Below are 25,901 nucleotides of genomic sequence, written 5' to 3'. Positions count from 1 at the left end.
GATAAAATCTTTAATGCATGCATATCTTTCAAAACATTATTTCATGCTGAAAAACAAAGTTTAACATCCTTAGAGGCTGCATATTTCAGAGTATCATGTCAGTAAATGAAAAAGTTTGGTTAACAATGAACACTGTAGTTTTATCAAGAGATCAACAATCTTAAGAGCTATGAGAAAAGGGAATTTAAATTACAATTTAAAATACAATACTGAATGGGATTAACACTTCACTTGGATATTTTTCATAGGTAATTGCTTCAGACCTGACTATATTGAAGCCACAATAGGAATAAAATTAAACAGGCTGAGGATGATAAGAAGTGGCCTCTGAGACAACATTTATTCTTTTATAATAACTGGGGAAAAAAGATGCAGAGAAGAACACTTCAGAAGAGAACAGCCTCAAGATGGTACAGTGTAAGTTTTGTACGAGTTCAAGAACTAACATAACAATATCCTCCTAACATTGTTTTACTACTTTACAAGTGCAAGGTGTCCACTGATCTTTGCAACTATTTCAAAAAGCAAAGCGCATAGAAAGCTGAAGGGTCCAACCTACAAGCTTGTATGATGATAGGTGACACACACAGCCCTATTCCCACCATCTGCTAGTATTCTACCACAAGTTCTTGCTCCTCTTGGTTGGTCTTACCTCCTCCCTTAGATTGACACAATCACTTTGTCTCTCTTTCTCTCTCACACACGCTTTCTACTACACTTGAACAGCTAACCACATTGGCAGTCAGGAAAATCAGAATCACTTGCCTCAATCTTTGAGCAACTTTTACTTCTGTTTCTTCCTCAAAGCTTTTCTTTATTTTGGTGAGTATTGAATAATCATTAAAAAAACCCCAAATCATGGTGATTCTTTACTATGACTTTATCCAAGGAGGTGAATGCTATAATACGAAATAACAGCAAGCGCTATTACTTGCATTACGCCTTTGGAGAGAATAACGCAGTAGTAGTAAAAGTGGTTAAAGTAATCCCCTAACATTTAAAAGGCATTTACCCATGGGGCAAATGAAAATCTGGGAAGTGGATGAACTGTGCAAGTCAGCATAATCTATTTTTATTGCTTACTAAAAAAACCTTACACAATAGTATTCTCAAACCAGATCAGGCCATAAATGCCTAAACACTGTATTAAATGAATAAAATAAAGTATTATAACAATTCATATGATTTTTATAACTCATCATCACCATGCATAAGTATGTATCAGTCCACTGACTTTGTTAAAAGCAAGATTCTGGTCTCCCACATGCTGTTCTACTGGCATAAAAAGATCATACACAGAAGCAGCAGATGGGGCTGCTACTGAAAGAAAGGAAGCTCCTATTGCAGGACAACCAACCACTGTAAACAGCCACAGGCAACCCCCGGTGATGGAAGGAGTTGCCTGAAAGTGCACAGGATGGCTTTGGGATGTAGCACGAGCCCACAGTGTTACTCTTTCTCATAAGACCAGATGTCCACCTATGTATGAGAGAACTTTCATGGGGAAAGAGGCAATATCTTCTTCTACACTATCCATTATCATTGGGAAAAGAAGGTATGCTTTCAGGGAAGCCCTGGACTGCTTGAAATATTGATTTTTTTTTTTTTTTTTCCACAATTGTATCAGCAGAACTTACAAGTATTCAAGGACAGGCTGCCATTTAAGCCCCTGCAGTGGGAATTTGAACATACAAAGGATTTTAGGACACTTGTGCTTCCTATCCTCTTTTTTTCCCCAGCTTATACATACCATAATGATCCTCAGGTGTCCCTCCTGGTTACAAGGCCAAACATGAACAAAGGTTTCAAAATTACATTCCTTTGGTATCCTTTTCTTATGCCAACTAATTTACATTACTTAGAGGAATGTGATTTATATTCTCATTGCTCCTTAGTTAACTACAAACACGTCATTTTCCACTGCTTGCATGTTTGTCTGTGACATTAGCACTGCCCAGACACAAAGCCAAACACACTACAATGTAGTTCACACCCTTGTCATGTGGTGTTTCTTTATAAAATGTTAACTTTTCAGAATATTTATATTGTTAACCAAATCTTGATGCTTACACATTTAAAGTCATGACTGCACTCTAGCACAGTTCATTGCTCAGAAATTATGAAGCCACTGGAGTCTCAAAAATTCTGAGCAATCAATTCTATTGTTCAGTTACAGCTGTAAATTCTTAGCAGCCAAAAAGATCACTATATTTTGCCTATATTGTACTACAAATTAATATTTTTAGCTCATCACTTACATTATTCCAACTCAGAAAAATAAAATTTACTATGTACTATTGCCACTTCTTCTTCCTTACCTTCTCATATCCTCCTTTATGTGCAGATTGATCAGTTCTTTAGGAATATGGAAAGAGAGGGTGGTCTCAGCCATCTGTTCCCGGATTCGCATCCACTTGTTGTCAGAAGTAGGGAATCTATATAACTTACAGATCGGGTTTTTTAACACTGCAGAAAGGAAAAATTATATCATTGCTTTACTGTGGTTATATGACTCTGAAAATTTATGACAACAATTTCATCCAAAAATAATACATTATTTCCCCCCCTTGCTTCAAGAATTAATTTTAGACATTAAATTTTTATTTAATTTATTATAGCAGCATGTAGAGGACAAAATATTACTAGTGCAGTAGATAAATCACATTTTACCTGCACAGTAGGTATCCTGTGAATTTAGGATTTCACTGTAGTGAGAATGTAAATTATGCTCTCTATTCTTACACTTGAGATACAGTTAGGAAAAATGGAATGCACAAATAAACAATGAACTTGCATACAGTCAAGGCCATCGCTTACCATCTGCTAGAATCACTCACATTGCTAATAACTCGCATGGGACAAGTGAAGCATACCTCAGAGTTTAGCTATATCAGATGCATCTTCTCCATGATATGCACACACACAAGTCATTAACACAAATAGATGGTGTGCACCTACATGAAAGGAAACTTGACCATTGACATGGTCAAGAGACTGCCACTACATAGAAATAAATATCACAAACCAGTAAATATGTTACACTGTTCTCTGATCACTACTGTAACTTGACATAGGAAAATCCCATTACGCAGTGTCTTGGAAGGTTATGCTTAAAACCCACCACGTTTTTTATCTTAAAGCTCTCACGTGTTGGCTACATTTCCATTCAGATCTTACAATGATGCTTTATAATAAAGGTGGGAAATTTCTATTCCCTCCTTTCCTCCCCGCCCCCCCCCCCCCACCCAACTGGTTTTCCAGGCAGAGCAAATGGGAGAAAAGCTGAGGAAGAAAAGTTTTGACTACACTGGTAAATTTACTGGGAGACAAATGATTGTCATTTAACACATACATCCACTGCTTCCTAACTAAGGATGACTTTGGACAGCCATCCAAATCCTCCAGCAGTACCTTTCTATCAGCGTTCTGGAAAAAGCTGCCTTAGAGCAGGCTCCCATTGATCTGCCACTGAATGGTCTATAACTCAAAGGAATGCATTTCCCATGTGTGCTGCGAGGAAACTGTTGCTGTCAAAATGACATCTACTGATAGAAATTTCAGCTTCACAACTCACTGCCACCATTATTGCCTATGTAGGCTGATTTATAGAGAATGAAAAACACAGACCAAGTTACCAAAGATACAAAAACTGTCTTGTCTATCTAATCAAACTGTTTTTTAACAGAAGTCCTTCAGGAAAGGCCTAAAACAAGACCACTGATTCAAAGATATCTGTAATAAAAACAGTTGTTGACAACTCATAAAGAAAGAAATGTTGTAAATAACCATGTTTAAGTCATTGCAGATGTATTGTTTTCTATTCCCATCACTCTACTGAGATCTCTTTAATCATTAGTCTTTGATGAGAAACTGGAAGCCTTTTTAGAGTCATTTTGCCTTTATTTATTAGCGACTTTACTTACAAAAAGGAAATTCTTGACTTACTGTTATGAAATAATCCCAATAGATGCTTGATAGCTATGGCATATGAATAACTAATTTTTGTTTACTACTAACACTCAAAATACCTCAATGTTACACACATTTTACAGCTTGAGAATCCTTACCACACAGACTTAACTATTGTCCACTATAAAAAAAGCATCTCCAAGTCCTGTGCCTATGATCAACCTACACCCAGTGTCTGGGCTTTATTGCATTACTTGATTAAAATATGCTGTAACGCTTTCCCTATTTTCCTCCTCTTTTGCTGAGATTCTTCTAATTAACGCAATCAGTTTTGTCAGTAATATTGACAGCCTCTGTCAATCCACAAAGCAGATACATAGCACTGATCATCTTCCATTAACAAGACAGGGAATGACAATCTTCAGATGTCAGGGAGAGCTCAAGAAACTAAGGGCTAATTCAGGTCTGCCCTTACACAGAAACCTGCCAAAACAGGTGATAATTTTGGGTTGGGTTTTTTTTGTTTGGTTGTTTGTTTGGGTTTTTTTGTTTGTGGTTTTGTTTTTTTTTTTTTTTTTTTTTTTTTTTTGTAGTGCCACCTGTTCATTAGGAAGCAGGTTGATACTTTTTACCAGGACATTTCAAATGATGATGCCCCAGACACAAAAGGCTCTTTTCTCTATTTTACTTTTTTTATATCTACTTCCTAAGAAGTTATCAAAGGATGTTTTTCCAAGAACAGCCCTTAAATTTGCACTCAGAATCTATTACGTGCAAAAATTCACGTTTGTCTGTGAGAACCTAATGCACATACGTAGCTACGCAGTCTCCTTCCTCTCATCTCCCCAGTATCACCACCACCATCACAGGAAAAAAACCAAAACCAAACAAAAAATCCAATACAACTGCAGCATGATAGCAAGGGAAACTAGGAATCACTTTGAAAATGAGGATCTAAAAGTTGTGACTTTTATCATTGTTAGAATTATTAAACTACTTTTCAGGTACTACCTCTGAGTCTGAATTTTCAGATGGGGATAATCTCAAGTGTGTTGCACGTTTTAAAAAATGGCAAAAACATCTCTCCATGGGTTTATGAAGAAAATTTCATTTACAAACTCAGAAAAAAGCCTGGGAATTTTATTTTCACATGGAATCCAAATAATTCCCATTTGCATTACTGCTGAAGCTTGAGATTGTCAATAAGAGTTGCACATTTCATGTTTTTCTTGAACTACTGAAGTCATGTGATTCAATAAAAATCTCAGATTTATTTTCCTTTCCCATTACAAAAATAATTGCTTTCTAATTACAACAAGTTGTCTAAAATAAGAAATCCAGAAGGCATGTAAAACTACCCAAACAGTAAGAATAGCAAGACTAGATTTGGCTTTTATAGAAACTAGTTATTAAAATGATCGAAAGTTTCATAAAGGTAATCCTTCCTGTATTTAGACAGTGACCATGAAAGGCACTAAAAAAAAATAAAAATCCAGATGAACTGCAGTGGTTAAAAAGAGAAAAAACTATTTTAAAAGCCTTTCTCTATATCATGAGGCCTAAAAGCCAATGCCATATATTTAACCATCCATATTCTTGGACATTCTCATTTTTAAATTTAAAGACCTCTGTGCTTTTTATTCCATGCAATATCCTTCACACTGCTTCCCCTGCAAGTAAAATAAAAAATTAATAAAAGATTGAATACTCCGTTTTCATTTTTGTTCCCTATCGAACATAGATCAAAGCATACCGCTGCCATATACTAATTTACTAACAGCGTTTCTATTTATACCTTTGTTTATAGCACAGGTGTATTACACATAATATCTCAGGAAGAATAATTTCAACTTTCTTAATTTTTGCTTAATTTCAATTACTTTTATTCTCTTTTTTATTGTAAAGCGCAATATGTTTACATGCAAACAATTGGCAAACTCTCCAGTGTTATAGCTATATAACTGAATTTTGAGACATATAAATTCAATCTCTTGGGGTATAAATGGAACTGTGATAAGCCTCTGTGAAATATGATACTCATTCCCACTCACTCAATAAGTGCCTCATAACTCACTTGAGGGCTGCGAGTTCCTTATATTAAGATTTAAATTTCGGAAGAATGCCAATGTGCAGCTATGCCTACAGGCTCAAAGATTCACATAGGGGTATTTTTTCAGTTTCATAGTTTTGAAGGCCTGATAAACAACATGAGACAAAAAGAACCAGAAACCTTTACAACAGTATATACGTAGTAAATACATATGTATATGGAATATATACTGTACTGCAGCTAGTTCTGTATGTACACAGCAGGGAAAGTAGTGCAGGCAATGTTGATGTTGTCAGGTTGCCTGTCATATACTTCCACCACATTACTGATATTATTCCTTTCCCTTCAGCCCTTGTTTTTGATTGTCTCTAATTTTGCCACACTGAAATTTGTCATATCCATGGCAATCCACCCAGATCTGACAACGACATAAGCCTTGGGAAAGAAATCTCAGTATGTAAAAACTCAGAACTTGAACTTAACACCTCATACGTGCACCGAGGGTCGACCTTATTGAAAATTCTGGCACCCTTCCCAGTTTCTAATACCAACAAAACTGTGTACATCATTCGTACAGAGTGGATGAAAACGTTTTTGGGCGGAGCTAGTGTGTGGTACCATAGGCTTAAGGGCAGCACTAGTACCCATAAAAGAAAGCCAGTCTCCAGGGAACACAGAGCACTTTGATCCACGTGAAGCTCAGTCATGGAGGCATGCTGGGGAAGAAGCCTGACTGGTTGGGCAAAGAGGCTGAGAGTATAAAACAAGAGCTACAATTTTCTAAGAAAAGAAATCAGGAGTTCAATAAAAGGAGCGGGACTGACAAAACCTGGAACTGGTGCTGGGTGTCAGCAGGGAAGTGGAGGCAACGCGGGGGTGAGAAGAGGAAGTCACAAGTACAGGAAACAGACTGAAGGATAAGTATTTATTAGAACAAACTTCCTGTGACTGAAAACTCTTTCCAATATCCTGCCTGCTGTCATTTCTTGTAAATGCATCTGCAGTCCTGCTCTTTCCCCTCAACTCTTTTCAAAACCAAAAAATGACAAAAAAACCTCCATGGTACATTGGACTTTGTAACCCTAGCGATGTTGGCTAGGGTAGGGGTTTTGGTTTTATGGTGTGTGTTTGTATATGAGAGCAATAAATGTAGAAACGTTAAGCGCTGTCTAGATATACTGTAGAATCACATGCAAATTTTCAGGACAAAGTGATCTAAACTTCATTGTTCATAAAATTGACATCTGCCTCGGAAGTTCCAACAATTCCAAGGAAGTACATTCCCCAAACTACAGCATTTCTCCATCCAAAAAAACCCAACAAAAAACCCCAATGAAACTCACCCAATGGAGGCAGCAAATTGCAAAAAATCAGCTGCAAATCAGTAACATTTTCTCTGAACAGACATGTCATTTCTTTAAGACCCACTTATCTGGATGACATACAGAATCAGAATCAAAGAATGGCTGCGCTGAGTTAGACCAAATCGTTCAACTGGCTCTGTATCTTGTCTCCAAGAGCAGCCATAAATAGATACCTAGAGATGCAAGATACTCTTGCTGCCTCCAGCTATTTTCAGTTCAGGAATTTCCGGAGCCAGATGTAGTTCCTGTGCATTTAGTAATTCTCAATGAACATCTTTTCCATAAACACATCTAGTCTCACATTGAACCAATGAAAAGAAATGGCAGTTCTGAAGAAAAAAATTTTTCCCTGCTTCTGACCTAGTCTCAACAAATCACAGAAAAAAAAATTGCAGGATTCATACATACATCGAAAAACCTATATTTTGAAGGTTTCTAGTGCTTCCTTCAGACTGCAAAGGTAGTCTGGTAAGTCTCCCGTCCTGTCAGTGAAGTCATATGAAGAAGTTTCAGCAAAGGTTTTAAAAGGTTTCAAAACTTCAGTAACATTTCTCTCCAACTGTATGCAGCAAATATACAGAATTCCTGACAGCGCTGTGGTTTCAGATGACCCATATAACTTACTTGTGACATTGTTACGGCAGAGTAATGGAGATTCATAAACTTGGGCTAATAAAACTTTTATGGTGCAGCATATCAGCGTGTAATATTTCTCAGTATAATGAAAGAGAAATAGATCTATTCAACACTGTACACTGAAGCCCAGAGTTGACCTAGAATTGAGAATGCCTTGCCAACAGCTTACTTCATTTTAGGACATATAGCTTCCAGATCAAACCAAAATGTCCGCTTCATCAGCTATGAGAGAGATTAATTCTCTGGGGTATTCAGTTGCAAATAATGCATAATTACTTTAACAGAATGTCATGCAACGACATGACAAATGAGGTTAATTCCATGCCCACTGAAGTCACTGTTCAATGATTTTCAAGACTGCCAGTAAAGATGTAAGAGTGGAAGATTTTAGCAGTGTTTCAGAAAGCATCATTGACATTTCTTAAAATTTTTCTGACATTTGTCAGTAAAATGATACTGTCAAATATGTATAAAACATTAAAATATTAAACTTAAAGATTTGTGCATCATTTGAAGAGATTTTTGAGAGCTCTGCCCCAAATCTCTGCAGTATCTTCAGGATCTGATACAGAGTTGCAATAGTCATCTTTTATGCATGTTAGAATACTTACCTGCATTTAATGAAGGCAAGTTGTCTTTATCACTTATGCCTTCAGTGGCTGTACATTCACGAACCAATGCACACTACAAAAGAAATGAAACCACAAATGTAACACGTTCAGGTGTTACAAGGAAAGTCATAGCAGTTTATAAATGGCAGACTGAAAAACGTCACTGATAATAGAACTTCTCAACCCTTAATTATAATTTCCATTTTTATCTGTATATTTCTGTTCCAACGTACTGTAACACAATCAGAATTATCGCAGAGAAAATGGCAAAATATGATCAGTTATTCCAAAATAAAACATGTTTCCTACCAACATAATGGCAGAGGTTAAAATAATTTTTGACAAGTTCTGTGCTTTCAGAGAGGTTTCTTTTAACAAGGCAGGTTCCACATGCACAGTGTCAGAAAGCACTCCATGAATTTTTAAACAAGGGAAAAGTAGGAACCACAAAAAGTGTTTAAAATGTGCTTGCAGTTTGTGATTAAAGTCATCTGTTATACAAGTGAATTGGAAGATTTCTTTGATAAGATTAGTGTATAAAAGTATAAAAAGTTTATGGAAAAACCAACCGGTGTAAACCTATGTTAAATGTACTAAGATGTATATTTTTAATGCTCCTCCTCCCCCAAGTGAGAAAAAAAAAAAAACAGATAGCCTCTACAGGTGATAGGGAGCTCTGTTCCCGGGGCTTCCCCAGTTTCTAGATGTTCTGTTGCAGAGCTCAAAGCAAAGATCAAGACATGATGTACTCTCTACCAGTTGATATCTCAGATTGAATTTAACTATCACCTTACTCTTCCATGAGGAATTCCCTGCACATAGTTTATCTAACAAGTTCACAAAGCTAATTCACAACTTATTTCTTTGAAGTAATTCAATAACTCTACCTTCTCACAATCGCATCCTCACTATGAACATATAAACTAAGACTCCATCATGCAACTAATCCATAAAAACTAAGGACTCCTTTAAAGACCACAGAAAATACAGCTGTTACAAGGTTGGTCTTTCTTGACAACTATTAGAACCCCCTATAAAGATACTATTAAAGCCTTCTGGCTCCCCCAGGCTAGACACAGCTCATTAATTACATCTCAAATAATTTTGAGAAGTCTCATTCCACACTTTGAAATGGAAGAAAAGCAAAACGAAAGAGAAGGCTGAAAAAATAGTTCATGTTGTATATGTTGTGGAAGTTTTATAGTACAAAACCAGAAAAATTTCACAGCGTTTGTTGGCTTCTTTGGAACTGGTCCCACTGGTCCATTGTTTTAAAAGGGCGTGGAGGACCTTTGAGAAGAATGGTGAAAAAAGAAGTGTAAAATCTGTCCTCAGAGTTTGGCCCAAAAGCAGACTGTTCTGGCTGAGCAGAAAAGATATTCAGAACGACGCCCTTTACTCCAAAAATACATTCTTATATGTTACTTCCAAACAAAAAAATGTAGTCCTTAATTTTACATTCCTGTCCTGGTTTTGGCTGGGATAGAGTTAATTTTCTTCCTAATAGCTGGTACAGTGCTGTGTTTTGGATTTAGGATGAGAATGATGTTGATAACACACTGATGGTTTAGTTGTGGCTAAGCAGTGCTTACACCGGTCAAGGCCTTTTCAACTTCCCCTGCTCTGCCCGGTGCACAAGAAGCTGGGAGGGGGCACAGCCAGGACAGCTGACCCAGACTGGCCAAAGGGCTCTGCCATCCCGTATGGCGTCATGCCCAGTACATAAACTGGGGGAGTTGGCCAGGGGCAGCAATCGCTGCTCAGGGAGGGGCTGGGCATCGGTTGGTGGGTGGTGAGCAATTGTATTGTGCATCGCTTGTTTTGTATATTCTTTTGTCATCATTATTACTATTATTTTCTCTTCCTCTGCTGTCCTATTAAACTGTCTTTATCTCAGTCCACGGGTTTTACTTTTTTTTCCCCGATTCTCTCTCCCATCCCACCAGGGAGGCAGGGTGCGCAAGCAGCTGTGTGGTGCTTAGTTGCCCACTGGGGTTAAACCACAACAGTCCTCTGTAGCATTATCTAATGTTATTTTTTTTTTTCCCCGTGAAGAGCAGAATACACCATAGTGTATAGCACTACACCACAGTATCAGGACTGCAAAAATATCTGTCAGTGAGAAGGGGGCTGCAAAGGCAGAGATACTCGGAGGTGGCAACTCTGTACAGGTATGTCAGTTACCATTAATCAGGGACCCAGTTAAAGAGACCTTTTTATTAACCACAAATCATTCAAACCCTGATTTCCTCGTTCTGAGCAGTCATTTCTGAATCTCTCCCAAGCCCACACCTCTTATCATCGACAGCCCATCTGTTCCACCCTCCCTCCTTTGGTTCTCCACTCCTCTCAAATCCACTCTCCCCATATCATCTCCAGCTCCAGTCTCCACCGCTTTTGCCTGCAACAACCTGCCTACTTAAGAGCATTTTTGCTCTTTCCGAGCCCTTCTGTCCTCCCCCTTGTCCCACACCACGAGCACCCCAATTCAGGATCGCTACATACACCCTCTGGTCAAAACTGCCCTATGCTGGCACTCTGAGGCACCATTGCTGCACCATCCCTCCCGTTGATTTTCCCCACCGCTGTGTGCTCCCATGAAATGCAGCTGAACCTGCCCCTCTGCAAGGGGATTCACCTCTTCTTTGGCTTGCCTGTCTGTCATTCTTTCCAGGTTTTCAGTATTGTGAGCACAGGTTGCACATAAAAATCCACGTGAACAGGACTTCAAGGGCAGAAAACAGAGGAACTGTCCAAGGGAAAAAGAAGTCAGATTTATGGCGTCTCTATGGACAGTTTTATCAGGAGTGATTAAATGTCGTCAATTGAGGTAAAAATCAGCTCTTTTTTTCCTAAAGAAGGGGAGGGACAAGGAAACTGAGGATAGAGTATTACTCTGTACATTTTCATAAAAAACTGTTTTTAGTTTAGGGAGATTAAGTGTACATAGTACTTTATTGCAGAAATTTTTGATTAAGCCCTTAACCCAATTTGGAACCAGTAATTTAGGCAATTGGTACAGCTGATCATTCTAATTAACTTTGTGCAATGAACTGAGTTTCTACCTTTTGATCCTGGGCATCTGTTGTGATGTGGCCTGTTTCCCCATCCTCTAGCTCTCCCATCTTCACAAGGTTGACTTCAATGGTACCAACTGTCTTTCCACCATCAGAAGTCCTGGAAGAAAAACCCATAACATTGCGTCACCTGCAGCATCTCATTCCTTCGGTAAAAATATTGTCAGTAAACATTTAGTCCCCTCTCCATTCTGTACAGCCGCAGTCACCTGTATTAAACTCGTTATTTACAATCATAAAGCAAATGTTAACAATAATGCATATTGTGTTTTCTCCAAATTCTTTATAGCAATGAAAGTTATCATCATGAAACTGAGGATGGGTAAGTGCTATAAATGGTGGAAGAACCCACGAACGTTGCCCAGTTTTCATCCTAGACATTATTCTGTCTGTGGACCATCAGAGAAAGGGCTGTAACATACTGCACCAGTGACCTGACGTATGACCTGCAGTCTCACTGCACAGTACACTGCTTTGTTTCCTAACATAATCTGCGAAGAAAGGACACACTCAGTATACTAACAAACCTCCTGATAAACTGAAATAATGAAAGTACTCTGAATATTACTTTTCCTTTTGTAGTCCCTCCACAGAGTAATTATTCAGAATCAGTCCCATTTCTTTAACTATACGGGAGAAGATAATGTATTATCCAGGTGAATTCCTTTATTATCTCTGCAAATAGTTTACTTCCAACCAGGCAAAAATAAATAGCAATTCACATTTACATCTCCGATCAAAGAGTACTGCTCACTACCTTTTGGACGAAACAAGGGTTTAAACTCCAAAAAGACACTGAATGCTTTCTCAGCTTTCACTGGTAGCAAAATACCAAGGTTAACAGCACTACCTATCTCCCCTGGCTTATTCTGAGCAGCTGGATTTTAGGAAAGGAAGGGAAGAAGGGTAACAGATCATTTAATAATAATGAGGAAAGTATAACAACAGCCACCAAGCAAAAATTGGCAAAAAGAAATGACAAGAATAAGTTAAGCAGAACTGCAAAAGCACAGAGAGGAAGAAGAATGACAACAAATGGGTTTGGGGCAATACTGTATATAATCTCAGAAGTGAAGATGAAAAGTGATGAAGCAGGACAAAGGAATACATAGAAGAGGGACTAGAGGGCTGGCAATAAAAAAGAAAAAATGACTTTCAGAAACAGTAATATTAGAAAAAAGTGTTTCCATTAAAAACTGCCACGTTCCTAGGGCAATCCTCACCACAGGAAAACATCAAAACCCTATTCAAAAGACGCCCTTCCAGAACTTCAAAAAATAGTCCTCACATTATATTAGTAAAGAAAGGAAAAATCCCCCAAACACCCTTCTCCTCATTTCACCAGCCAGGAGAAAGGCAGCAGTCCGAGCGCCGGCCCGCTGGTACAGCCGTGTGCATGGTGCGGTACTACGCGGAGGTACCGCCCCAGGCCCGGCTGGCACAGCACGACTCTGAGCACCAGTTCCCGCTGCCTCCCAGGCGCCGAGAGCCCCCGAGCAGCACCGCGCCGACACGCAGCACATCGTCTCCCGCTCTTGGGCAGGGCAGGCCCAGCTCAGCTTTGCCGTGCTGCCTTCTGCCATGTGCAGGCTTTCCCAGAGTCCTTGCTCATGCCCCAGGCATGAGGACCCCGTCTCTGCATTGAGCTCCCACAATTTTACATAATCTGTATTTCTGCATGCAGTGTAAGGCCTTAATTAAGTCAGAGTATGCCAGCATTTTACGCTGACTGAAGTTAAGCACATACGTTAGTCTTTTCAGCCATGGATACTTACTTATCGTGCTAAATCAAAACGTTCATTTTTTACAGTAAAGTCTCAAACTATAGCTACCCCCCAGCTTCAAATTTAAATAATTATTTTGGTTGCCAACCATTATGCTTTAATATGCAACTCAGTAGAACACACTCATCTTGCAACCATACAAATTAAATATGTTCTTATATAAAACCTTGCAAAATACACATAATTCTTCATATTTTACACGTGTCACTACTTCATTTGCTCTAAGCCAAATTCATTACTGACAATAAAATAAAATTAAAAATGAACCCATTCCAGATAGCCTTGCAACCAAAGAAGCCTATGCTAATTAACAAAGCATACAAAAGAGAAGTAATGAAGAAGAAGGGTTCAATGACCAAGGGGTGTTTATGGCAAAAATACATAAAAATTTCGAAATGCATGAGAATAACTTAAGTGTCTTCTGAATGAAGAACATCCCCCTGAGTTGCTACAGCTTAGTGGTTTGCCTTCATTTGTTTTCTCCCTCCTGCGTCAAGCCAGCATGCAAACTAGGCTACCTCAACAAATGGACTACAGCATTTCCAAGGAGAAAGGGAATACAACAGATGTTAGCAAATCACATATACCTTTAAAAATCAGAGTAAGCGTGTGGCTATAAGACTGAAAATTTTTCAACAGCGTAACATGTCCTGATCAAAGTGTCAAGCGGATGACCTCATTACCAGGCTGACTTAAATATGCAACAGCACTTTGCTGTTTACCTTGGTCTGAAAGGAAAACGTTGCATTCATTTGACTTCCAAAAGTAAAATCCTACTCATCCTTTTTTTAGGGAACACATTTTTCTAAGGTCAAAGAGACCTACAAGTCTGAGACTGACCTACATAAACCAGATCTGATTTAAAATTACATCAGAGTAAATTAAGAGTATAAACAAATGTTGAGCAAACCAGGGCTCAATTTGGAAATGAACTGATATAAGCCAACAAGGCATAAAACCAAAATAAAAATGGAAATGCCAGTTATGCTTTCTCAGTCCTTCTCTCCCTTTCTTTAGAACACTAAATATTGCCCCTCGTTGCTGCTATTAGAGGCTTGGCCTCAGTTCGGCAGCAAGCACCGCATGGCTTGCCTGCATGAGTAGCGATATGTATTTGGAAGCTTTCTCCATACATGTTTAAAAAATATGATGGATCTAATTTCACTTTATTTAAATTTTTTCAATGATTTTCTTCTCAAAATCACTCCTGTTGTGGTCTAATACATGTGTAATATTACAGCCTGAAACATGCAGTATCTGCAAGAGAAGGTAGTGCAACAGAATAAACCTAAACAGTGGGACCGGTGCATCGTAGTTGTACTCCTTCCTCCATTTCTCTTATCTTTCCACACAGAAATACGAAAACACAATCTAAAAAACAAAAACCACCAAAGTTTCTTTTGAATGCTACAGGCACACAAATCAACAAAGAGCTCTGTAAATGCCCAGGGAGAAACCATCATTAGCTGTGTCAGACACGGTGAATTTAAAATACCACTGGCACATAAGAGTCTTCAAACAACAGACACATCATGCATTTAAAACTTTCAAGCAGCATCATGAGATTAAAATTTCACTTGAAAGAAAATTAGAAGTGAGAAACAGAAGTGATGCAGCGGGAAAAATAAAAAAAGCCTAGTGCTCACACTTAAATAAGATAAAAACCTGTATTATTTTACTTTGCACTAACAGAAACAGTATTGTGCGCACACACACATATACACTTCATGCCATTTGCCTGGACAGACAGGACGAGACAATCTCACACATACGCACCGTTCAACAGAGCATCAGGAGAATAATTCATTGGTTTTAGGATACTTCATAATGCATTATGATAGAACCAGCTTATTTGCCGTAGTTTAATAAAGCTGCAAAGCGCACTCTGCACTCAAATGGTGCAGTGAAGACTGTCCCCGCATCAAATTGCTTACAGTCACAAGACAAGAGATACTACAGACCCACCGGACAAAGGACTGCACCTTGACAAACCTGCATAGGGACAGTGGGGATGGGGAATACAGCAATAAATATAAAAAGAAGTGTCAATGTGAAGAAGCCCATATATGGCTCAAACTCCAGCTGGCTTATGGAGTTGGAAAATTGCTGATTTTTTTTCAGCAGCCTGGCAGAAGGAGCACCAATTGGCTGGTATCTGCCCACATTCTGCATTTGGAATATGACCAATGAAAAGTATTAGAAGAGTGATTTCTAAACCAGATCTAGAATCCAGTGTCATAGGATGCATTCAGCAGCAAAGCTGGCAATGTTTCAGTCCATCCCTAACTATTCAGTCCAACATGACTGCATACTGCAGTGCTCGCTCCACCTACCACAGCCACAATCCTGTGACAGTCCGCACTCACCTAAGCTGGAGTCACCAAAGACCCATCTTCTGACCAATCTTGTGGAGGTGATTCCGAGTGAAACAGTATGTTTTGAACTTTAAAAAAAATAATTCTGTCAGCGTTGAAAGCAACATTGTTATTTTACTAGCTGAGGCAAACCCAGAGACTTTTGAAGCCGTCATGAAATCTGCTCAGGTTTAAAACCACAATTACTTACTAATGCTTCTAATATTAACTTAAAGTTTATTATACACATGGATTTCCTTACCATCCCATTTCCTTAAGGATCACCAGGTTACTATCAGTTCCCTCAAATGTGAGGGAAGAAGCTAGCCAGCACCATCACAAGCAGCAGGAGTATGTGCCCGCCTTAATTCTAACAATAAAAGGTTGACCCAGGCACCCAGAGATAAAGAAGGTAACAAGCTAGTGGTGCAAAAGCAAGTGAGCTAGATGGACTGAGAATAGCAGCCATTTGCCTATAATGCTTTTCTCATCAAGTCTCATTGCTGCATGTTGAATATGCAAATTTAGGCCTGCTAATTGGTTCCCATGGCCATACCTTTCTTCCAAAAAACAATGGCTCAAGAACACAAAGAGAAGCAGACTGTGTATTTGCATAGCTATGTTAACTACAAATGACAAAGTGAATGACTGCCTGAAAAGCAAACTGCATGACTTTCAGTCTAGCAGGCAGCCCCTTTCTCCAATCCATAATACACAATAAATGCAATTAGTACAGACTAACATACAGATTGTCATGTTCTCCACTGATGCAGTATGTTTTGAAATATGCAAGCACAAAACTATTGTACTTGCATAGAAATGTTTATTCTGTGAATTCACAGTGCAGTCCATTGCAATCAATACCATTTTTAAACAACTCCACTGGTAAATAACATTCTGTTGCATTCTAAGGTAAATAAACAAAGTTTTTTGCTGTTCAATTCCTTCTCAGTTTTCATTATTTCAATGTACTGTTGATTAAGCTTCATGTCAAAACAAGTTTCACCTCAACTGCATGGGAGATCTGCGTGGCTTATAAAGCCAAGCTGTTGTTCACCTGCCTCCTGGGGCGGATGACATGACAAGAAGCAGCCAAGGAACAATGTCAGCATGGAGACCAAGTAAAACTAGTTGTAGGCAGACTTGTACTGAATTTTAATAGGGAAAAGCAGCTAAACATGCAGTATTTTATAGTCATCATTTGCTAAGGAAGTTATATGTACATTAATGACTGCTGCTTTCAAATTCTCTCTAGTTAGTTAAACATTGTGAATGTAAATACTACTGAAGTGCAGTTACGTGTCTTCTGGCCCAAGGAACTACAAGGTGCTTGGAGGACAGTGTTAGGAGGGAGGGAAGTTGGGGGGACTTTCTTTAATAGAGTCTTGGAGTTATTTTTTTGAACTTTCCAAAAATAACTATGGTTTATCTCCTTTATTTAAAGGAAAGAGGTTCGGTCCTGCCCAAGATTAATAAAAATAAGACAGCTAAAAAAGCAGACTGATAGACAAATAGATATTGTCCAAGGGGTCAAGTACGGCCACATGTTTAAAGAAAGTCTGTACAGTACACAACTGACAAACATCCACAGGCACATTCTCTCAAATAATCTGTATCATTCATGCACTCCATCCTAGTTCTTGTTTTTGTATGGTTAGCTGCATCGCTATAAAGTTCCTGCTTACAGGGGCCAAAGGATTCGAGTGGTACCGATACTACCCTAGTTTCATATTGAAGTAGACTACCTACACTTTTATACTGTCTACTAAGAGGAGCATCTCAGACAGATGGACCTTATTTTTACAGAAAGCACAAAAGAGCACTATTATCTTTTTTCCTTCGCTGCTTCTTACATGTAACTTATTGGAAATCATACCAAAATCACCTAAGCTAAAGAGCACTTTCCTGGAAGAAGGGCAAGCTACCACCACAGGGGAAGCAGCTAATGGAAGTACTAATTGATAGCCCCGTACAAAAGGCCATAGACCTCAACCAAAGCAAAAGAACCACATTATGCTTAAGAGAAAGGCATGGCAAAAAGATCCTCTAAACCGAATTTAAAATGTAAAGCAACTAAAAAAACCCACCAGTATTAATTACTCAAATAGCAATCAGTATACCTAACTCTCATTTACAAATAAAAAAGGATGTCTGCTTGCCTTTTTTTTTTTTTTTTTTTTTTTTATAAACTGGATACACTGCAACATATAGTCAACATTATTCTGCTACTGAATACAGCTTTTGTTTTATTCAATAGCCCATTTTATCCTGTTCATCATCACAACCCTATGAGAAAGCTGGAAGCAAGTGGCATTGCATTACCATTGCAAAATGAAAATTCAAGTCTATAGAAGACATTTCTGTTTTTATAAATTTCATATTGGAAACTGCAATCCCGAGTCTCTAGTAACTAAATTCCTCTACTAATATAAGTTGTGTACATTGTCAGCATTGAAGCAACTCTACAAATCGACCTGTTCAGGTTTTGATGATCAGATAAAGGTGCACACATCTACAACAAAGACTCAGCCATCAGTTTAGGGCACTTTTACAGAGAAGAAAGGACAATCAAAACAAAAACTTCTTTCGCAGAGGTTTTGTAACTTGTGCCCCTGGTCACTATTAAGGTACAATGGTGGGGAAAGGGAAAAAGCAGAGCACAGTTTGCCAACAGCAAGGAACTGTAGATGTATGCCAGCCCTCCACAAAATAACTGACAAAAATACAAGAATATTCCTTTAAAAACACTTCTATATTGTTACATTGTACCTCAGAAAGACCATGACAAGACATAATAACTGAAAAAAAACAGTGCAAAAGTAACCAGATTCTATAATTACACCAATATTTACAGGGCACACCACAGAGCTATTTCTGGATCCTTAAATCTCTACTTCAGATCTAACAGAGGAGTACCTCAATCACAGGCACTCCCTGGTGAACTCCCATCCAAAGTATATCAGCAGGAATTAAATAGAATTGCATGCTCTGACAAGGGCCTGGTACATCCCCTATCCTCCTGAGGGGTACTAATATAATAGGGCAATTAGAGGAAAGCAAGTTTAGATTACTAGTCTGCTCTGGTTAAACTGCCATTGAAGAAATGTGGATAATTTCTACTGATTTTGTCCTGCTGAATAGCCATAATCAGGAAACAATCCCACATTTAAAAGGTTAGGATTATTTTTCTTTAAAAAAAAAAAAAATCCAACCAGCTAGAACCTACCATTTAATGTATCTGCAAATTTGAATTGGTACAATATTTGTCTTCTAATGTTAGCTGCACAAAGAGGACATACAAGACTAAAAATATTAATTAGAAGCAAATCTGAAAAGGCTTAGAGGTTCAGCTGAAACTAACTTAGCCATCTGTCATCTATTGCTTGTTAGTTATCCATCTGAACTTCTGCTTTACAAATTAGATGGGTTAAATACAAAATACTTATGCTTTTCAAAGTTTCCTGAAACTTTACATTCTGTCAATTATTATGGCACCTGTCTGAGGCATTCTTTCAGATCAAGTTTTCAGTATGTCAATCAGAGAGGCAAAGTTTGTCCCAAAGAACCTGAGACAACTTGAAATTCTGTAAGAAGAGACTCTTACAAACACTAAGTCGGTGTTTGTTTATCTAGCCATACATTTCCATAGAGAGTAGCCAGTTTACATTTTATCTGATCAGTTTTGTTTGTTAGAAAACACAGTTATCTGCTTGTTCGGCATGGTATTTTCTGTGTTTGGGAGAAATTAAAATCAAGGCATTTTGTTAACTTTGCCCTGTAAACTACACACATGTATGCAACTACTATTGTTATAATAGGAAGGCAGATGCAGTAATAAAACCAAAATACTTCAAGAAGTTTCGATTTCAAAAAAAACACAGTGTCCTTGACATAGTGACAGTACCACAACATCACTGAATGGGTTGTAATTTGGGCCCTCAGCCAAATCAAGGCTGGCTTCACGCGCACAGGATAATAGAATGCAACACAACTTTTCTACAGCACCTATGTACAATATCCCAGGCAGAACATGTACCAGTGTCTCCGTTTTCCTAGTCACAGCTTCTTTCCTCCCAAAATTTTGCCTATGTAGAAACATGGTGAGCTTGGGCAGTTACTCTGTGAAGCTTACCTGCACCTACCCAGTAATCCCAAATAAGCCTCCATTGTGCTTGCAAAAATCAGCTCAACAAAATCCCTGCACTACATGAAGTCCAGTGAACTCATTCTGAAAATCACTGCCTCAGATTTTTCCCATAACGTTCAAAAAGTTTTGATTTGTATCTTGATTCATCTTAAGTCACGCAAGTCCGTATCAGGGGTGAAAACTGGATTTTTTTCTTCAGTGCACGGGTTTAAGTAATATCTGTTCAGCCCAGCCCTGAATTTTGAACACTGGCTCTGACCTTCCTGCAGCGCTGTACCCTGTGTCACGGATTAGAGTTGTACATCACTCACCCCACTGCCATTTGAGTTTGGCTGCACGTAACAATGAGTTTAGGAGACTGCAACCAATTTCACATGAGAGAAGCCTTGAGTCATTAGGTCCACTGTCTTTAAATATGCCCAGTAACCAAACCAGCAAACTGTACAGTGTTAATTCTTTACACCACACACAGCAAATGAAACCGAGAACCTCATGCTCCTTTCTAAAGGAAACTTGGAAAGAACATCCCCTACTTCAAGTTCCCTGCAATGCTTCCATAGGTTATCATACCAAAAAATTACTAACCTTTTCTAATCTGACACACAGCAAGCTCCAGCTTAAAGAACTGGTATCTAATTTTGACTTTGTGCATGGTAGAAATAGAAGCACTTCAAGTTGACATCTAATATACCCGAAGTAATATGGAGTTTCAAACACAGTCAAGCAGCAATCATCAAATGCCATGGGTTATTAACTCCACACGGTTTACAATAGAGGAAAACACTTACCTGAGGGTAAGGGTCAACTGTTGCTCCTTTGACTTTACCAAGTCTCCTACTCTAAAAGTTGTACAGCCCAGGAAGCTTCGCTACAAAACAAAGCAGAAAGAAAAGATAACATCTCTATTAATTTTTTAAGTTTTAATTGTTATTTTTTGGTCTCACACTTGGAAATCTTTCTTTGGTACCTAGAAAAATATTACATTCCAAAATACTAGTTTGACACACTATCCGGTAGAAATTTTTAACGCATCTGTAGCATGATCATCAGTAAATTGTTAAACTCTGGTTTTACGGGCAGGAACCTCTCTATTTTTCATTAAGAACAGTCTGACAATCTGACAAAATACAGGTTGTAAAATGTACAGCCAGAGGAAAACTTTCATTCAGTACAAGCATTTGCATTTGGCATCTTCTTCTTTCTATATTTCTAATTTCTAGATTACAAGAAACGCTAAGTTTTCAGTGTTTTACCAAAGTTGTTCTTGCTATGGTTTTTCCTCAAGCCTTAGGCACTACCATCTATGTATTCCAAATATGAATGTATCTGCTGAGAAGGTATTTTTACACTCAGTTCAGCGCAAGTTTATCAATAGAAATGTTCTATTCCCCTAATTTATGGCAGTGTTTGTAAGTACTTGTTTCCTTTATTTCCATTGTAAGGTGGACCTATTCATTGCAGTACAAGCGCAGAGAAATGTGCTAATGAAACTAGAATGTCTAAAATTAAGCTACACCACTATATCTTCTTCATCAAAATCAGCTTCACACGTCATCAAGAAAATAGTGCAGAGAGGAAAACAAATTCATCTTCTTTTGATTTTTGGTTATTTTTTTACCCTCTGATCATATCCCACTGCACATGGCTCAAAGTCTCATTTGGTCAACCTGACCAACAGTAGTATCCTTGCCCTGGGAACAATGGGAAAGGAAAATAACAGTCTACAGCCATCTTCTATCCATTTATCTTTCAAATATGCAACTCAATATCACTTGCTCTGAATAAATTATGATGAGATCATAAGATTATATTGCATTTTTGCAAGAAAACAATAAGTAGTACACAAAGTTTGTTTTTATTACATTATACTAATTTTACTCCACTGTTGGAATGGCAAAGTAAAATTCCAGGGTAAATTATGTATGCTCTTGGATATACAAATTCAAGAAGAATCAAGTTGCTCTGAGTCAATACAGGCTGCATGCAGAGAGCAACTTTCCCCTTCAGGGAAAAAGAGAAGAGAATTTATTGCTACTGAGAAGCATAACTTCCTCTGGTAAAAAAAACCCTGCAGCCTGCTTTCTTTCAGGAGGACCAGCTGGATATTGAGTATTTGAATGTTAACAATAAAGCTCTACACTAAGATAGGTTTTCCTGCCTATAAAATGTACAGTTCAACTCACTATTCTCCATTTAGGTCTTCAGTTTGGTAAACTAAGTCATCAGTTGTGGCTCATTCCTATCAATGACACAGGTTTAGATTTCCTGTGCTTTGGTTGGCACTTAAGCAGCAAAGGAAAAAAGACGCAAGCTGAGCGTCTAGGGAAGGCTGGAAAACAGTGGATCTGGGAAGGGCTGAACAGGAAGTACGGAAGAAAAAAGGCCTATAGGAAATATATTGAGAAAAATACCACAGCCATACAAGCAAAGGTCATGGTTAGTTTCCACTGCCAAAATGAAACATGTACTTTTACAAGAAATACGTCCAGGTGTGACACACGGTGATGCACAGCCTTGCTAGAGTGAACACACAGACAGTTCTGCCTTCCTTTAGATCAGTCAACATGACAGTGTTTCTTCACTAAAACTCTGCGGTGGCACGGTTAGCTCAGATTAGTTATCTTATTACAAGAGGATATCCTCCTTAGTACAATAAGAACACATTTCGCAGCACAATGTCTATATAGCAGCCTTTATTCTGGCATTTCACGGCATTTGAGTGCTTGTATTTGCAACCTTACCATTTGGAAAGAGGGAGAGGGATATTTGTAATGAAACTCATAATAGCTTGGGTCACTTAGGGCTTCTTTCTGCAGCACAATAGAACTATAAATCCATTTAAGAACCCTAAGTTGGAGTCCTCATGATCAGGGCTAAGAAGCAATTACACTGCTTTCTTACACAATCACACAACACAAGCTTTGGTCATTGTACCCACTAACCATCTCTGAGTGTCATATCTAGTTCTCCAGGGTCATGAAATTAAAGGCAAATAATTTTATGGGCTTAAAAAATTCAACTTACTACTTGTCTGTTTTATATTTTTATGCTTATTTAGAAAATTTTCTTTGCCTGACAATGCAATTAGGAGTTATATGCAAAATTAAATAAAATTGTGAATGATCCCATGACCCAAATGAAGAGAGTTATGCTAATGTCCAAGGGGTCTAATTTAAAACAATGCTGGAGAATACTTTTTTTTTCCACACTGATTTAGATACAAATAGTCTACCCTAGGGCCTGAACTGGCAGGCTACAAACCAATCAAACTTTGCACATGTGACTTGGAGAGACTTGAAAAGTAGGCTTTAAACAGAACTGCTCCCGTAATGCTAATTACAGAATAATGTTCCTCTGTAATTTTGCTAGTGGGGTACTTACAATCATAAATCTTAAGATATGTGCCTTGAGTAGTTTGATGAATAATCTCAGCTAGCCAAAGAGAAAAGTCTCTATAATAGCTATATGAAAAGTTGAAACACATCGATTATTTCACTGAGACTGAACTTGCTGCCAAGCTACAGATTTTTCAAACACTAGCTGAAGTCCTGGAAACTATGCCACAGAAGCCCTGGTAATGCAGGAAAGTCAACACCGTAGGCTAAAAATTTAAAAATCCAGTTATTTTAAATGTTTGTAGACATAGGTCTGATACCTGCACCAGACGGTGTTTAGTCCTTTATTCAGCTCTAGCAGGACCAACACTTCCCCCCGCCTTAAGGTGACCATATTATCTGGGAGGTTCTAGCCTTCTCAGAGCCAGAAATGACATCCCAATGCCTTTGCCAAAAGTTCTACAGACCTACACAGAAAAATAAGTCCTCCATATATCACAAGTGTAATTTCATATATCTCATATTTCATATACCTCCATATATCATCAGTGTAATTTTCTTTCAAGGACAGGCTGGATGGGGCTCTGAGCAACCTGATCTAGTTGTAGATGTCTCTGCCAATTGCAGGGGGGATGGACTAGATGACCTTTAAAGGTCCCTTTTATCCCAAAGCATTCTACGATTCTTAAAGTGAATCCAAAGGCAACTCCTACAGCAGAACTTTTTATACTCTGCACATGAAAACCAGAAGGCAACAGGCCAGGCTCATTAAGGCAACACGATTCCAAGCTCTCAATCTCATCCAGATTGCTTGTATGGCACTAGCAGGAAGTCTAGATAGTTATGCTTGCCTCAGGATAATTTCAGTTGATAAGGATTTTCAAAAAATATGTGAATGGGATTACATCAATCACTGAGACTATTACTCCTGCCTTGATTTTTTTATTCATTTAACCCAACTTCTGCTATTAAAAAAGCTTGCCAGCTCCTGTTTAGCAGTTAGGCAGAACACCATTTCTCTTCATTGTGTGTCTGTGTCTGCTGATGAGGTGGGGGGGGGGGGGGGGGGGGGAAATCGATTAATGAAAAAAAATTGCTTACTCCGACATCTGCTCTTGGCTCCTTGTGATCAGGTAGGACACTGGTGCGGACCTGAGAGAGAAAGAAAAAAAAAAAGGCAAATGAAACATTACTTTTTTGTTGTTAATTTCCAGTAAGAATGACAGAAGTGCTCGTGCATGTTTTCCTCATACTTTCTACATTTTGGAGATAAATTTAAAGGAAGGTATATATGTATGTATAATTTAATAACAACTAATTAATAATTTAAGCACAATATCTTCTGGTTCCTGTGGAGAAAGCTCTCGCCACCACCCATTTATCATTCTGAACTTTCCTGATTCTCTAAAGAATGGCTTTGCTCAGTTGTTCCTTTCCTAAAAATCAGACTCTCTGGCTCTAACTTGAATGCCAGAATTCTTCATCTGGAGTTGTTATGTGGAACCAAAATTTTCAACCACGAATGAAAGAACACAGGATACATTAAAAAGTATTTTCTCCAAATAAGTATTTGCCTTTGCAGGCTGATCTGCAACAAACATCCGATCCCCAGTCTCACACCATGTACGGCTCTGTCTCCTCCTACCACTTCCTGAGCATCTTTGAGGTGACAGGTATTTGTAGGCATTCACAGAAGGAAAGTCCCTGTATTCTCCCATACACAGGGCCTCCAGTTGTCCCTGTGTTTTCTGCAGGGTGGAGCTCCCATTGTACACAACCACTTTCATTTCACAAGGCAAAGTATGGAACAACCTGACTTCCTCTTACTTCTGTATTTCCCAAAATACAGTACAGGTTTTGGGGGGGTGGATTTAGTGTCTATATAATTTTATTGTTGAATGTTGGTGGAGAACAGAGTACTGATTAACCAGTAAAAGTGGGATAGAAGAAGTGTAAGAAAACCTCTGTAACACTCCTCTAACATGGTCTGCCTGAGCCAAAATAGCCCATTGGATTAGCTTGCTGGTAAAAGGATGCCAGCTTCAGCAACACACAAGGGAAGCATGTACTGAGCATTCACATCTGTTCGATTACCTAGTCTAAATAGCAGATATCCATTTACAGCATGGCCCCCCAAGAACAAATTTTTGGCTTGATTTCAAAGTAAAACTCAACCTAATTTTGCAAACCTGTCAGCCAAAGACTCATTTTGAATTCTATTCCCATGCCCTCAAATGGGTCCCTCAATGCTTTTATTGTAGCTGCAACTTACTATACAAAAAAACCCCTCCTTTAAAACAAAGATAATTTTACTTGTCTGTTATCCTAAATACAACATGTTAGAATGGGCGAACCAAAAATCTACCACAGAGACATGACAAAGTAGAACCATAGCTTTTCTCAGTCAGCTCTTATCCCTTGATTCTCTACAGTGAGAACATTTTTTTTTCTCCACAAAAGCCTGAAGATAGTACAGAAATGCTATAATTAATTTAATGAGGGCCAGCATACTTTAGAAATTGTGGGAGTCCTCATTTGGATGTAATTTTACATTTGGATTTTTTCCACTAATATAACATTAGCAACTCCGAAGCATTTGGCTTTCTACAGAACACTAGTACAAAATTTTCAACA

General features: G+C 38.4%; 1 protein-coding gene across 5 annotated transcripts in view; it reads right to left on the bottom strand.

Moving 5' to 3' along the window:
• The window catches only part of INPP4B (inositol polyphosphate-4-phosphatase type II B), a 296,620-nt gene that overhangs the window by 114,292 nt on the left and 156,427 nt on the right, over positions 1 to 25,901 (bottom strand). For 3 of the 5 annotated variants that reach the window (XM_009468757.2, XM_087736752.1, XM_087736749.1), the window contains exons 8-12: positions 24,369 to 24,419; positions 20,721 to 20,800; positions 11,636 to 11,747; positions 8,571 to 8,643; positions 2,319 to 2,466 (exon numbers count right to left, since the gene is read on the bottom strand). In XM_009468757.2, the coding sequence (XP_009467032.2) occupies positions 2,319 to 2,466; positions 8,571 to 8,643; positions 11,636 to 11,747; positions 20,721 to 20,800; positions 24,369 to 24,419 (464 nt within the window). Of the gene's footprint in view, positions 1 to 2,318; positions 2,467 to 8,570; positions 8,644 to 11,208; positions 11,320 to 11,635; positions 11,748 to 20,720; positions 20,801 to 24,368; positions 24,420 to 25,901 lie in introns of all 5 variants that reach the window. The other 2 variants (XM_087736750.1, XM_087736748.1) reach the window with 1 other exon arrangement.

The sequence above is a fragment of the Nipponia nippon genome, unplaced genomic scaffold (genome assembly GCF_047370975.1).
Source record: "Nipponia nippon isolate SJK-2023a ecotype South Korea unplaced genomic scaffold, ASM4737097v1 scaffold_6, whole genome shotgun sequence".
In the NCBI taxonomy this organism is placed as follows: Eukaryota; Metazoa; Chordata; class Aves; order Pelecaniformes; family Threskiornithidae; genus Nipponia; species Nipponia nippon.
This window is presented reverse-complemented; position numbering and strand designations above follow the sequence as displayed.